Below are 16320 nucleotides of genomic sequence, written 5' to 3'. Positions count from 1 at the left end.
GCAGTTGACTGAGTGTGGCATCAGGCGCACCTAATAATGTTGGATTCAATAGGAATCAGGAGGAAAATGTGTGACTGGTTGGAGTATGTAGGTGGTTGTGGTTATTGGAGGCCAACCATCTCAGCTCCAAGACATCAGTTTAGAAGTTCTTCAGGGTAGTATCCAAGGCCCAGTCACCTTGAGCTGTTTCATTGACCTCTCTTTAACTTTCAATGGCATTATCATTGCCAAATCACCTCCTCCCCCCATCATTGATATCCTAGGAGGGTCACCATTGATGAGAACCTTAACCATATAAATACAATAATACATATATATCTACAAGAGCAGAGCAGAGGCTGGGAATGCTGCAACAAGTAACTCACTTGCTGATTCCCCAAAACCTAGCCACCACCTACAAGGCACAAGTCAGGGGTTTGATCGAACACTCTCTGCTTGCCTGAACTAGTGCAATTCCAACAACACTCAAGGAACTCCATACCATCCAGGACAAAGCAGACCATTTGATTAGCACCCCATCCATCACCATAATCATTCACTCCCTCCACCACCGGTGATCTGTAGTTGCAGTGTGCACTAGATGCACTGCAGCAACTCACTACGATGCCTTCGACAGCACCTGCCAAGTACATGACTGATGTTGACAAGAAGGACAAGGGTTGCTGCAAGTTTCCCTCCAAGTCACATACTATCCTGACATAAAAACATACTTTCTTCACTATTATTGTTATGATTCCCAAAGATACACAAAGAAGAAATTTGAAATCTCGATTACTCACTGAAAGAATGAAGTTATAAGATTCCACAATTTAAAACAAATGAATTTTATAATACAATAATCAATTAAGGCAAACACTTAAATAAATGTTGTTTTAGGTAATTCCTTACACCTTACCGTGGTGGCACGACGGCACAGTGTTTATCACTGCTGCCTCACAAGGACCCGGGTTCAATCGCGGCCTCGGGTCACTGGCACGTTCTCCCTGTGTTTTTGTGTGTTTCCTCTGGGTGCTCCGGTTTCCTCCCACAGTCCGAAGATGTGTGGGTCAGGTTGATTGACCTACAAAATTAACCCTAGGGTCAGGGGTATTAGCAGGAGCTTCAGGAATAGGGCCTGGATGGGATTGTGGTTGGTGCAGACTCGATGGGCCAAATGGCCTCCTTCTGCACTGTAGGGATTCTATGATTTACACGAGAAAGCATAGTAAAACCAACAAGCCCAACCGTAGCTTCTCTTTTCCATTATGACTCTCCTGGAAAGTCTTTTACTACTTATCAGTTTCTTGAAGATTATCCCCTTCCTTGGGATCAACTCCAAACTTTTCCACAACTGTGTGGTGAAGTTTGGGACGTTTCAGCTCAAGGCTGAACATTGCTTACAATTCCTGCACAGTGACTTTAAAATTAGAAATAACCCTGCTTTCTAAAGCTCGATTCTCTGTTCTACAGTCCTTGGCAAATACTTTTCCCTTGTCTCCTGAACTCAGGGCTTAAAAACTCACTTGCAGTTCCAAGCCCAATACCTTCTGGTGTCTCCAAGCCGAACTGTTATCGCTGTGAGGAAAATGCAAACCCCACACAAAAGGGCAATTCTCTGCAACCCATCTTGTTAGCAACGTGGCATGCCTAACAATCCAAAGTGGTACCTTACTTCTCCCAAAGTGGTGCCTTACCTCACCCGAAGAGGTACGCTGGCTATCTAAAGAACTCACCAATTACCAAGATCTCCTATTTCCTGATCTGTTTTGCATTCTCCAGGATGCATGCAGCTTAGGTTCAAAATTCAGAACTGATTTACATGGCCTGCTGCCTCTGCAAATTGTGCTTACGTGAACACTGTCCAGACTCCAATCCCACCCCTGCAATGATGGGACATGCTGGGTTGGGGCAGGGCTTATAAATTTTGTCTATTCCCAATATGGTAGAAAGAATCTTTGTCATAAAGAAAATCCTGGCCATTGTCTGCAGTTTCCCAACTCAATGACGACCATTTTTATGGCTTTCACTGCTCCCTGCATCCCCAACTCTGACCTCATAAGCCCACCTGGAAGGACCTCTAATGTGTAAGTATCTTGGATAATGTGGCAACTTCTGACCCCTGAGGTTCAGTTACTTTGCATTCAAAAATTTAATTCCCCAAAACTAATGGTTATACCTCCAAATAATTGATATAAGCCATGAAAATAAATGATTACGACACTGGGTGAAAAACTTGCGACTCTCTATACAACAGCACTGTTGGAGTATCTTCACCACATGGACTACAACAGTTCAAAAAGGCAGCTTGCCACCACCTTCTTGAGGGCAATTAGGGATGGGTAATAAATGTTGGCTTTGCCAAAGCCACCCAATTCTTTAATGAATAAAAAAAAAGCATACTAACTTAATTTGCATAAATTCTAACCAGAGACTTCCTGGTCTGAAGTCCAGCCGTCACAATCACGTTATTTGGCCTTTGGCTGGCAGGTACTGCATGATGACTGAAGCTCTATACACCATGTCCCAGTAATGCATGTTATACTCAATGTTAGAAAAGTTCCGGTGTGATTATTCAATTCCTTACACCACAATCGCCAGTTATTTTGTCCACAGAAAGGGTCAAAGGCACAGTATTGGATGGAGAGACCATAATTTAAGATGAGAAGATGAAATCAAAGGCTGCTGCTTTTCTGAAGAAAATAATAATACTTCAAGATAAAACAGTTTGCCGCCTTGTCGGGGAACAAGTTTCAACTTTTTTCTGAACCTGATCATTTTTTTTGACACAGATGAGGAAAGTGTGAAAGACACAAAGAATCTGAATAACTCCAAGAGTCTGAATATCTCAAAGGATCCCAACCCACTGGCACCACTGATCAACTGGAAAGACTTTCAAAAGCACATGCCTTGGGAGATTGTCATCCTGGTGGGCGGGGGATATGCCCTGGCTGCAGGCTGCAAGGTAACGACAGCAATGAATGTGGGTCCAGTATCATCACGTGTTGCGTGCGTTTCTAAGTTTGACTCGTTTACAGACACAGGAGCAAACCGAGTGCTCTTATCGGGAGACCTGCCACAGTCAGTTAGTTACAGTGGTTACTTCACGTCACTAAAAGTGCTCAGGCAGTAGAAAGGTTATTTGGGTCACTCCATGCTGATATAATTCTAAAGCTGACAGGTTTGTAAAGAAGCTTTCACAAGTGGCAACTATCCTGACGGAGATAGAAAACAAAATGGAGTCTCCTCTCCCTGAAGGAAGAGAAAATGATTTGTCTCCTGATGGATTGATGGCACATCCTGCTCGCTGAACCTGGAGATTTTCAGAGATGATCCGAAGAAGACTTAGGGCCTGATTTTACCATCAAGTTGCGCCCGTTTTCGGGCACGAAAACTTGGTAAAGTCGGGCGTGAGCCGAGTAGCACAATCCGCGCCCCCCTCCGCGCCGGTTCCCCCTTTACCAAGGGCCTAAAATGGCCACCGCCTGGACGGCACCCGAAACGGGCGCAACGTCAATTTAAATGCATTTGCATGCAAGTTAAATTGACTTAATGGGCTGCACGCTCAAACTTACCGGCACTTCCCCCTTTACCACCGCGTTCGCCCGTCCAGATTCGCACGAAGCAGACATGGTCCGCAAAGGTCCAGTTTGGGCACTCCAGCTTCTGAGGAGCTCTTCCAGCAGCTCTCTACTTCAGATCGGTGGAGGCAGCGGGGGTAGGGAGATGGGTTAGATGGCTCCACTCAGATCGGTCAGGGGGGTCCGCTGCTATTTTGCCTCTGCTCAGTGAGGGGGAAGGGGGGTTCCACTGCCACTCTGTGTGTGATCAGTGGGGGGGGGGGGGGGGGGGGAGGCGAGGGGGGATCCGCTGCTACTCTGTGTGTGATCGGTAGGGGGGAAGAGGAGCAGGGGGCCGCGATCGGTCTGGGTCGTGGGATTTGGGGGACAAGGGGGTCATTAATATTGTGGGGATGGAGCAATGCCTGTGGGGGACAGGGGGAGGCATTATCCGGCCTGGGAGCGATGCGGCAGAGGAGCACATGCGCAGTTGGAGGCGCCGATCGGAGCTGCAGTGTTTCAGGGGTGTTAAGCCCCGCCCACAGGCTTCTGCAGCGCGATTCGGAATCACTGGTATTTTTTCAGGCTGGGTGTGTATGGGAGCGCCCGAGAACGGGTCTGACAGTCGGATCTGAAACACTCCCAGTTTCAAGTCTGCCCAGCACTTAGAATGAAAATGATAAAATAGGGCCTTTAGTCTCCCCCATTGACTTGTCATTTCAACTGAAGAGGGATGTATGGAGGATATTAGTTTTCAGATCTGTGTTGCCCGTTAGCTAAAAATTATAGTTAAATGTGTTGCACAGATATCCTTTAGGTATTTGATACCATGTTCGAGTCTTGTTGTTTCTTGAACAAAGGGTTCTTTAATAGTCTGCCGGTCCCCTCTGCGTGCACGCATTTCTTTAATGAATTTGCATTTTTCTCTCCCCAGGTGTCTGGTTTATCAGATTGGATTGGGCGTCAGATGGAACCAATGAGTAATCTCCCTCCGTGGGCTGTTACATTGATTGCCTGCCTCTTGGTGTCAGTTGTCACTGAATTTGCAAGCAATCCAGCAACCATCACAGTCTTCCTACCTATTCTCTCCACGCTGGTAAGGAACACCATGCGAAGCAGTGCTCATTTATGCTGACACAAAGCTGATGTCCATTACTAAATTAGTGCTTCTCTAAATGCTATTTTATTTTGTTCCAGATATTGGGGGAGCGATTTTAACATTTTGTTTCTAAGTGCTGGGCAGACTTGAAACTGGGAGAGTTTCAGATCCGGCTTTTGGGCGTGTTTTCAGGCCCCCCCCATACACACTCTGCCTGCAAAAATATCAGCAAGCCTGTTACTCGCTGTAGAAGCCTGTGGGTGTGGCTTAACGCCCTGCAGAGGGAGGTAGTGAGCATGTGCAGGCCTCTGATGCTGCACATGTGCATAGGCATTAGTAGCAGGGGTCTGACAGATAAGACAGAGCTGTCAGGCCCCTATTAGTGCAGGCAGCCTGAAGCAACTCTGCCCCCTGCAATCGCAGGAGCCCTCGGCCCGAGATATAACCTCGACAAACCCCCCCCCCCCCTCCCAGCTGCCCAGACCGATTGTGGACCCCCCCTCCACCACCGATCACGGATCCTCCACCCTCCTCCTACCGATCGCTGCTGAGTGGCAGCAGTTCCCCTCTCCTTCCCTCCTCTCACCAATGCCCCTCTCTCTCCCTCCCTCCCCCCAGTGATCCCTGCAGAGTTGCAGCGGGCCCCCTCTCCCGCTCTTCTCCCCCCCCACTGATCGCTGCTGAGTGGCAGCGGGCCCCCTCCCCCCAATAGCCCCTCCCCATTAGCCCCACCCCAACTGGCCCCACCCGCAGGACCATCCCCCCATTAGCTCCACTCCTGGCACTGCCCGGTGGGCATTCCCCAGATGCCAGGGTGGCACTGCCAATCTGGCACTGCCCAAGGGGCATCCCTCCTTGCCCTCAGCATCCCCAGAGGGCCTCAGTGGCCTCCGGTTCCATCGGTGAGGCCAAGTCGACTGCTCCTCATTCATGGGGAGCATGTCTATTCTCGACGGTGCGAACCTTTCCCGGCGAGATCATAAAGAGGGGGGACCTGGACGATTAAGTGGCAGGCTCGCTAAGCAGATGTAAAACAGCATTAAAATAAATTTACATATGTTAACCTGTCTCTCGGCCATTTCTGGCCAGAGGCTGACCACGCCAGAAATCTGACGCTTGTAAAATGGCGCTGGTCACGAAAACTGGCACCAATCACACTAAGCGCCTTCAGCCCCACTTTACCACCATATCGTGCCCAAAAACGGGTGCCACGCAATGGTAAAATTGCCGCAGAGACTGGAGTAGGTCGCTCAGCCACTTGAGTCTGTTCTGTTGTTCAGCTGGATTACGCCTCATGTGGAGCTGACCTCCACCGACCCACCTTGTTCTGTAATTATTAATATCCTTTTGGTAATTAGGGTAATGATCCCAAGTTATTTTAAATGGACATAGCTTTGTGGGGGAGAGAGTTTCAGATTTCACTTACCCTTTGTGTGAAGAAGAGTTTGAATAGAACACGATGAGCAACGAGGTCAACTAGTCAATGTCAGAAAACTGGTTTCACATCCTGCCACTGCTACTGGGATAAATACTTTCTCTTTCTGCTGGCTGTGGGAATCTGACTGAAATGTGATTTGGAAGTTCAACGATCTTTCCAGTGGCTCAACTCAGGTGCACAGCAAGTCCACAATTCACTGGAGATTACCCCTGAACCTTCAGTCTTGAGGGCATGAGAATGTTGTGAATAATGGACGATGCAGCAAAAGAGGGTGATCTTTTCCAATTTGGAGACACAAATCCATTTGTTACAAATATTTCAGTACAGCAAGTGAAGGAAGCCTTTTCCTTGTTTAGTCATTGTAGAAGGAGATTTACTTTGCTTCCAGCCTGTACTGTACCTATCCTAGGTTTGCCTACTGGGTTGTATAATGGGAGATTTACCCTGCATTTAACTCCAGTTATGTGAGGCCTGTGGACACTCCATTGATGCAAAATGTAGAAAGTGTTTTATTCTCAAGATATCTGCAAAAAAAAATTAACAACATTAAAATAGGACATTAATTGAGGTCACTTCACATGGCTCTGTATCATCTCCTTTCGTAGTGGAACCTCCTCAAAACTAGGTAACATTAGAGTGAGGCAATTATGAATTTAAGGAAGATTTTGTCTGGCAAACGCACTGTAACATGTGCCACTTGGTCTGCAAACACAAGTGAACCTTAACTAGTTTTAGGTTTTCAATTTTGCAGTACATCCACTTTTAAAGTGTGAAATTTACTTGGGGGGAGAATGTCAAAGATGTCCCTTTAGCCTTTTTTGCTGAATTCTAAATGGCTCCCAATCCTCAAGTCTGTTGTTTTTTCTGGCCAATTTGTATGCCTCTCCGTTGGATCTAATACTCTCTATAATTTCCCTTGTAAGCCATGTTTTGGCCACCTTTCACATTTTATTTTTATACTGGACAGGAATGAACATTGTTTCAGTTCACCCATGTACTCGTTGAATGTTTGCCATTGCCTATCCACCGTCATCCCTTTAAGTAACATTTCCCAATCCATCATAGCCAACTCACACTTCATACCGTTGTCGCTTGCTTTATTTAGATTCAAGATCCTAGTCTCAGAATCAACTACATTGCCCACCATCTTGTTGAAGAGTTCTATCATATTACGGTTGCTTATCCCCAAGGGGTCTCGCACGATTATTCCTTACTCATTGCACAATATTGAGTCTAGGATGGCCTGTTCTTTAGTTCCTTCTTCAAAGTATTAGTCCAGAAAATCATTCCCTACACGCTCCAGGAATTCCTCCTCTACCGTATTGTGACTAATTTGATTTGCCCAATCAAAGTGCAGATTAATCTCATCCATAAATCCACAGATTCTCCATGATACCATGAAAACTGAGCCACTACATCGGGTCCCTACCCCCACCAGGGATTTCCTGTGTTTCCCATTGCTGCTGCAATTGACACAGGCCCAACAATTACATGAGGCAGGAGTAATTACATTGTAATATCTTTATTCCCATCTTTCCAAAGTATTTCTTCAAGCTTCTGTACCTCTGGTCAAGTATCCATTATTCTATACATAAACCTACGGGTCATTTTAGAGGATGCATCACGTTGTGTTTAATACATCTCTCTGTTTTACTTGTAGTCTGAAACTCTGCAGATCAATCCCTTGTACACATTGATACCAGCCACGATGTGTGTGTCCTTTGCCGTGATGTTGCCTGTTGGTAATCCACCAAATGCCATTGTCTTCAGCTACGGGCACTGCCAAATTCAGGACATGGTAAGGAATGTTGAGTGCTAAGTTTGATAGCACTCAAGAACAACCTGGGTGTTACGTTGACCTGATTGACACACTCATGTTTAGTGATATAGATAACCCTTGTTACTGCCTGCTCATTCTGGATTATGCCTGGGAAGTATCCTGGCATGGTCCTGGCACTGTCCTCTGGCACAGCTCCCTGGCAGTGCCTCCCCGACGTTGCCCAGATCAGGGACCTTTCATGGCAGGAACACATTATGTCATGGGCAGGGTGTTTGAGGGGGCTGGAGTCAGAGACAATCTGAACTGCAAATCCCACTGTCACAAAGAGCGGTTCGGAAACTCCCATTGGGTGCCCTGTCCCCAACAGCTTTCCCACCTGCTGAAAATGGGGCCTTAGTCAAAAAAATGAGAAAATTTCTCCCTATATGTTTTCAGTTATAAATTAAGTTTGGAATAATGATGACTGCTGCCAGAATACCGAGAATTGACGGGCATGATACACTGCCTACAGTCGCACAGTGCAATCCCCTTCAGTTCCAACATAGGGTACAGTGGACATCTGCCAGCTGTAACATGATGGGTACTTTAAGGGAGGCGATGGCCGAGTGGTATTATCACTGGACTATTAATCCAGAAACTCAGCTAATACTCTGAGCACCCGGGTTCGAATCCCACCACGGCAGATGGTGGAATTTGATTTCAATTTTTAAAAATGTCTGGATTAACATTCTACTGATAACTATGAAACCATTGTCGATTGTCGGGGGAAAAAACCATCTGGTTCACTAATGTCCTTTAGGGAAGGAAATCTTCTATCCTTACCTGGTCTGGCCTACGTGTGAATCCAGAGCAACAGCAATCTGGTTGGCTCTCAACTGCCTTCCAAAAACAACTAGCAATGGGCAGTAAATGCTGGCCAGCCAGCAACGCCCATGTCCCACAAATGAATAAAAAAACACATGAGGTTAATGGCACCATGCACCATGGCCAAGGCTGAAATCCCAGTGAAGCTGGGTGCTCACTCTGCTTGTTTGTTTCTCTCAAGTCAGAATACCACATAGAATCATAGAATCCCTACAGTGCTGAAGGAGGCCATTCGGCCCATCGAGTCTGCACCAACCACAATCCCATTGCTCTATCCCTACAACCTCATGCATTTACCCCAGCTAGTCTCCCTGACACTAAGGGACAATTTAGCATGGCCAATCCACCTAACCCACACATCTTTGGACTGTGGGAGGAAACCGGAGCATAGGTCACTCTCATTGAGTAGACAGGCACAGCGACCTCCCTTAGGTCACAGTGAAAGGCAAATGGTGTGAATATCTTCCGCTGCAGCCTGGAATGAGTCAGAGACATAAAATGTTGCCTTAACAGCTATTGTCAATATGGCCCTTGCCCTGCTCGGAGGGTGCAGTTGTAGCTGTGCAGGTAGCAGATTTCAGGGAGCACTTCCGTACTGAAGTACAGACTTCTCAGAGATTGGTCATCACTAGGGTTAAAGTTGGAGAATTACTCTCTGAACACTCCAGGTTGATGTGGCCTCCTGCTGAGAACTCATTGTCGCTCCACCCATCCTTCCTCTTCTAGAACCTTGTTGTGCTCTGGCAACTCTCGATTCATTTCCCAAGTCATGCTGCATTCAAGGAGGAAAGCCTTCTCATGCATCCATAACTGACAGCTACTGGTTTGTGCTGTAGTCATAAAAGTCAGCAAAAAACTCTTTCAGCACATGCCACACCATTCCCTGCAGACCTTTGCATATTTAAACAACTATAGAATGAAATCAAACACTTGTGGAATTGAAGCACCAGCCAGAATCATAGAATAGAATCATAAAATTCCTACAGTGCAGAGGGAGGCCATTCAGCCCATTGAACCTGCATCGACAACAATCCCACCCAGGCCATATCCCTGTTACCCTGCTATCCCCCCTGACACTAAGGGTCAAGTTAGCATGGCCAATCCAACTAACCTGCACACCTTTGGACTGTGGGAGGAAACCAGAGCACCCAAAGGAAATCCACACAGACACGGGGAGAAAGTGCACCATCTTTGGACACAAAGGGACAATTTAGCATGGCCAATCCATCTAACCCTACACATCTTTAGACTGTGGAAGCAAACTGGAGTACACAGAGGAAACTCACGCAGACATGGGGAGAACATGCAAACTCTACACAGACAGTAAACTCTCGAGAATACAGGCCCAGACTGCTCAATCTCTCCTCAAAGGATAATCCTGCAATCCCAAGATTGGCAGACTAAAACGTGAATGGTTTTCCATCCCATATTTGTGAACAAAATTGTGTTTCATCACCATAAGTACCAATTGCACAGAATATGTTTGCAACTTCTCCAGACTATACCTTGATATTAGAGGGCGAATTCTGTACTCTCAGTCCCCTGAGCGGGTGGTCTGCTTGCTGAGAGCACAGGTTGGAGAATGGTGTATTGTCATTCTATTTCTGACACACAACTGCGTTGAGCACACCTTCCTCGCTGGAAGCTCAGAGTTAGCTATTTGACACTTTCCCAGGCTGAAAGTCCCGTTTCTGTGTTTACAGGTGAAAGCTGGGTTCGGTGTGAATGTAATCGGCGTGGTTGCTGTGATGCTGGCTATCACCACCTGGGGCTTTCCTCTATTCCAACTTGAACAGTTCCCCAACTGGGTTTCTGCTAGCAACATAACTGGAGGCCTTTAACCAGGGATGGCAGGGCAAGAGACACACAGTGCACAGAAGATGGAAACCAGCCTGCAAATCATTTGATCAATGATTACCTATTCGGCAGGGATGAGAATCCAGCAAGAATCATTATTCAGATTGCACACTATTAAGGAGTGCAGAACATAGATTTGCACACCCTCTCCACCTCTCCGCTCACTTGGCAGCTTTGATATCGGGAGCATTCGTTAAGCCTTTCTGAGGACTGTTCCAGCCTTTTGTTTCCCACCTTTGGGAATTTTGTGGGGGGGGGGCATGGGATTTCACAAAGTGTTTAATTGTTTTCTTTTTCTAATTCTTTCATTGGTGGTGGCTCATGTCAGAACTCAGTTCCATGGTCCCCAGCTCCTCCCGTGAGTGAGCCAAGACAAGGGGGCAAGCTGTTTGACTGCACGAGGCATCGCAGTCAAGCCCGATCATATCCTCACTCAGCAGCCTTTCCAACAGGGAAATGATATTGTAATAGCAATCGGGAGCAGGAACCCTGGACATTTTTCTCCCCCTTTCTAATCTTGCGGCACAGAGGCTGAGTGCAGCCTTTCCAGCACTGCTCCGTAACTGCTCCCTGCATAGGCTGGGAAATGTGACATTCCTAGTCTGTCTGATTCCTAGTATCACAGCTTGCTGCCCCTTTCAAAGGAGCGGATGGCTTTGATTTGCAATGGATGTTAATTCTGTACTGTTTAATTGCAGTGACCACTGTGGGTACAGATCCCTGGTGTGATTTATATCTTGTATGTGTATGTTAACCTAAGATGCACATATGAAACATTCCACTGCTGACCCAGGAGTATTTGGCAATGACACTGGATGCATAGCTGAGAAAAAAGCCCCTTTCTCTCAGCGCTACCATTATATAACATGCAGACAGTTTCACTACGCAGACTGGTCCCTCGTCTAACACTGAGTTCAGATTTCTCCTTTATTAAAAGGAGGTACTGTTATTGTCTTAATAGGTGGATACTGTCTGAGGGTAGATTCCACCAGGGGACAACTCCACTCTGAAAATCCTTCAGGATGCCAGTAAGGTTGTGTCACAGCAGGTCCTGTATCTGCTGGAAAACCAATATTACAGTGTTTTTTTTAAAATCATTGTTTTTAACTCTGACTAAAGAGAAAATTAATAAACTTGCAGCACAAAATGCAATTGACATTGCACTGATTTAGTTATTATACCAATGATGTCATCCTGTCTCACCTCCTCCGTTTAAAATGTCTATTATGAGAATATAAAGTTGTCAAATATGGTGGTTTTGACGGGTCATTTTCCACTTGATACTGAAGATCATCTCTCTGTGGTGGTTGTAAGGACCCAATGTGAACAGAGTTTCAGCCTGTCCCCTCTAGGATATATTCCATAGCATAAAGCTGCCAATCATTTTGTACAAAACACCTCTAAATTATTAATTTCACAAGGATAGCTGATGGAAGAATTGGAAGAGGGGTAATAGGTCCAGTGGGGATGGCCTTTTGAGGTTGGAGCTGAGGCACATTGTAAGGCCAAAGGTAAGATAACTTTACTCAGCATCTAATTGGGCAATATCTAACCGAGGTTGCTCATTGCTGACACGAGGTGACAAAAATAGGAAACTGTTCCATTTTCCACTCCTAATGTGCATTGACTCAGGCACAAAAATATACCATTTTATTAAGTATAAAGTGTAACTGCAAGAGTTTCTGGTCAAGGTACAACAGAAAATATTAATTATCAAGAAGTGGTCGAGTCCCATTGCTAAGATGCACTCAGAAAAGAAGAATGCACTTCTCGACAACTCATTTTTACTGGATGGGAGGAAGGTTGAAAAGGGATTTAATATCACACTAAAAAACACTACCAATCACTTGTAACTCCACAGAAAGGCAACAGATTATCTTTGTGACAGTAAGAATATCTCTATAATAACCTAAGCTGCAAATTCTTCATTACCAAAACGGAAGCAGTACATTTTAATGAAATGAACGCCCTATGATACACAATGGCCTTTCGGCCATTTCTGCATGATTCCTGTGGTTAAACTAGTTATGTGGAAATGCAGTGTCCATATTCTTTTGCTGCTCAGATTACCAGACAAGATTTTCATTATTAAGAGCAAAGTGAGCACTTTGTGGTACAATATAGAATGGCACAGGTGAGCTGATGGAATAACGCAGATATATGCTCAGCAGTTTTCTGATCAATATCATTTCCCATGTGAATTACCGAGTCAGATGCAGCACACATAATAAAAGCAAATTACTGCGGATGCTGGAACCTGAAACCAAAAGAGAAAATGCTGGAAAATCTCAGCAGGTCCGGCAGCATCTGGAAGGAGAGAAAAGAGCTGACGTTTTGAGTCCAGATGACCTTTGACAAAGGTCAGCTTTGACACAGGGTCATCTGGACTCGAAGCATCAGCTTTTTTCTCTCCTTACAAATGCTGCCAGACCTGCTGAGATTTTCCAGTGTTTTCTCTTTTGGATGCAGCACACATAAGTTTTTCTGCCAGAGCCAATAAGGTTACGGGGATAAAGATCCAGCTTGAGGTATCTCGTGCCAGTACATCGGTGAGACATTTGGTCAATGCTGGTACATCAGCGAGTTATCCAGTCAGCATCAGTGAGTTATCCAGTCAGCGTCAGTGCGTTATCCAGTCAGCGTCAGTGCGTTATCCAGTCAGCGTCAGTGCGTTATCCAGTCAGCGTCAGTGCGTTATCCAGTCAGCATCAGTGAGTTATCCAGTCAGCATCAGTGAGTTATCCAGTAAGTGTCAGTATATCAGTGAGTTATCTAGTCAGCATCAGTACATCAGTGAGTTATTCAGTCAGTGTTAATACATCAGTGAATTGTCCAGTAAGTGTCAGTATATCAGTGAGTTATCTAGTCAGCATCTGTATATCAGTGAGTTATCCAGTCAGCATCAGTACATTAGTGAGTTATCCAGTCAGTGTTAATACATCAGTGAGTTATCCACCCAGCATCTGTATATCGGTGAGTTACCTAGTTAGCATTAGTACATCGGTGAATGATCCAGTCAGTGCTGGTCCATCAGCAGGATGCCAGAGAAGCAGGGCTCCAAAAGCTAATGGCATTTGCTACCAAATAAACCTGTTGGACTTTAACGTGGTGTTGTTAAAACTCTTACATCAGCAGGATACCCAGACAGCACTACGACATCAGCGAGTAATCTGGTTAGCATCTGTATATTGATGAGTTAGTGATCTGCATCAGAGTTGCTGATCAATTATTTGGGATATTCCAGTTGTCCCTGTATATTGACTGATTTTCCGCACTGTTCAAGTGAACTGACTGCAAGCTCTGGATGAGACGGTTTTCCGATTCATTTCTGATTTGAATATATTCAGAACTTACTTCCAGCCTATCATTGTATATTAAAAGCATGAAGAATTATTTCAGATTCTCACAATGCTCTGAGGGGTTGTGCTGACTGGCTAGATATTTTATTGAAGAACTGGCACTAACTGTGTGAATTGCTAGCAGAGCTAATACATGGTAATATTTCTGGTAGGCTATGGGACAGCAACCCTCTCTTTGAGCTCATTGCTCTCATTTCCTACAGGACAACATGCTACTGCAGTAAATCTGCCTTGTTTGGCACCTAGACTCTCACTTTTGACATTCACTGACATTCCCACAAGAAGTCCTGTAGCTCAGTTGGCTCAATATCTTTGGCGTAAATTGCAGGTCTCAGTGTATTTCTGAGCAGTGATGGGATTCTTGGGTCACTCTGATAATTCTACTCCTCCTCCTCTATCAAGTAGATTCTTACTGGCTGGTATACATGTTCCCCGAACACTGAACTCTGACATTTTACTGAAACAGCAAACAGAAGTCCAAGGTACCATTGGAAATAATTAGGGCTTCAGTGCTCAACAATGATTACCAACACCCTATTCACCCTAACCCCACATAACCCCGACACCTCACCAGTACTCCTGGCTTTATATGTTTCTGAAAGAATGAGTTGCTTTTTTGAAAACCTCAGCCAACACAAAGTTAATTGATGGCCCCTGTCTGGGAAATTCAAAACCATGATTTCTTGAACATGTTGTTCGAATACAAATTAAAGAAAGGAATCAAGGTGCACCCTCCCTCTTTAAAATTTGCATGTTTTTAAAAATGTTTTTGGAGTTCACTAAAAATCTGCACAAATGCGCAAACGTTGTCCTCCAGGTAGAGTGTGATATTGCTCCCAAAATATCTAATTGGGATCATAAACTGTACATCTGAGTGTGATCGTCATGTATGAATGTCCAGGATCCTTGGAGGATGTTAATTAGCTCCTATTCTGGACACTGTTGCAGGACTGAGCTGTCATTACACCAGTATGGAAAGTGAATGAAATCTACAGCACAGTCTCAGTTAAATGTCTTGAGATGGTCCTTTCCAATTTGTCAATGTGCAAGAGGATAAGAGGACCCATTTATTTAAATGTTTGACACTATTTCCAAAGAATGAAATAACAGATGAATTACTGGATATTTTTTGGCTTTTGAATACTTGAATTTATTTAGGGTTTCAAACATTGATGAATAAATGTCACGTGTAATGACGAGGAGTTTTGTATCATTTATATCTGCATCTAAATGGTCGGTTGGCACAGTAAATATAATGGTTGCATTTCCATTTTGGACACAGTCAGGAAATTGCACCCAGAAAGCACTTGAAATTGCATTTGTTAAGTTATGGTTAAGGTTTCCGCGAAAATTAATTCATACAATCTGAAATGTAAAATCTCCCATGAACCAGGGCATTTGGGCAAAATAATAGAATGTAATCATTTTTTAAATTGTCATAGAAATCATAGAAACCCTACAGTGCAGAAGGAGGCCATTTGGCCCATCGAGTCTGCACTGACCCAATCCCACCCAGGCCCTACATATTTACCCGCTAATCCCTCTAACCTACACATCCCAGGACTCTAAGGGGCAATTTTTAACCTGGCCAATCAACCTAACCTGCACATCTTTGGACTGTGGGAGGAAACCGGAGCACTCGGAGGAAACCCACGCAGACACGAGGAGAATGTGCAAACTCCACACAGACAGTGACCCGAGCCGGGAATCAAACCCGGGACCCCGGAGCTGTGAAGCAGCAGTGCTAACCACTGTGCTACCGTGCCGCCCATTTATTTGATTTATTGAAGACCTGACTTGGAGTACTGTAAGCAGTTCTGGGCATTACACCTCAGGAAGGACATGTGGGCTGCTATTTTCCCAGCCCACTGTGCTGCTCGGGTAGGGAATCGCGACCAGTCTCAAGCTGGCCATGACTTTTCCGGGCCATTTTTTATGGCATAATCAGCCTTGCGCCAGGAAACAGCGCGAGGCTGATTCCAATATTGAAATGCTGATTTGAACCTCATTAGGACGGCATCATCTGGTCTCGCTAATGTTTTCAACCCCGCTGGGGGAGGTTCCCCGAGAGAGGATTAAAGCTGGTTCGCAGCAACAGGGATCATGCATGATGGGAACAGAGGCTATTGAGGCTCCCCTGGAGGTGAGGGGCAAGAGGGTTTGCTGCTTGGCAGTGCCTATCTGGCAATGGGTGATGGAGGGGGGGGGGGGGGGAAGTGTCGGGCTAGCCATTGGAGGGGGGGGGGGCGGCACGATCGAGGCTGGCCATGTGTGGTAGTGGGTCGGGCTGGCGATTGGAGCTGTGGGGGTGGGGTCAGAGCTAACGATTGGGGGGGTGGTATCAGGGCCGGTGATGCGGAGGGGGGCTGGGGGAGCCATCGGGAGGC

The 16320-nt window shown here is 45.6% G+C and overlaps 1 protein-coding gene across 3 annotated transcripts in view; it reads left to right on the top strand.

The window, feature by feature from the left end:
• Nucleotides 1-15130, top strand: part of slc13a4 (solute carrier family 13 member 4) — a 95453-nt gene extending 80323 nt beyond the window's left edge. For all 3 annotated transcript variants that reach the window (XM_078219963.1, XM_078219964.1, XM_078219965.1), the window contains exons 12-15: nt 2769-2941; nt 4471-4632; nt 7734-7871; nt 10421-15130. In XM_078219963.1, the coding sequence (XP_078076089.1) occupies nt 2769-2941; nt 4471-4632; nt 7734-7871; nt 10421-10558 (611 nt within the window). In that variant the 3' untranslated portion in view covers nt 10559-15130. The remainder of the gene's footprint in view (nt 1-2768; nt 2942-4470; nt 4633-7733; nt 7872-10420) is intronic.
• The last annotated feature ends 1190 nt before the right edge of the window (nt 15131-16320 follow it).

The sequence above is a fragment of the Mustelus asterias genome, chromosome 9, assembly GCF_964213995.1.
Source record: "Mustelus asterias chromosome 9, sMusAst1.hap1.1, whole genome shotgun sequence".
NCBI classification, from domain to species: Eukaryota; Metazoa; Chordata; class Chondrichthyes; order Carcharhiniformes; family Triakidae; genus Mustelus; species Mustelus asterias.
The sequence above is the reverse complement of the archived record's forward strand: the minus strand, read 5'-3'. Positions and strand labels throughout refer to the sequence as shown.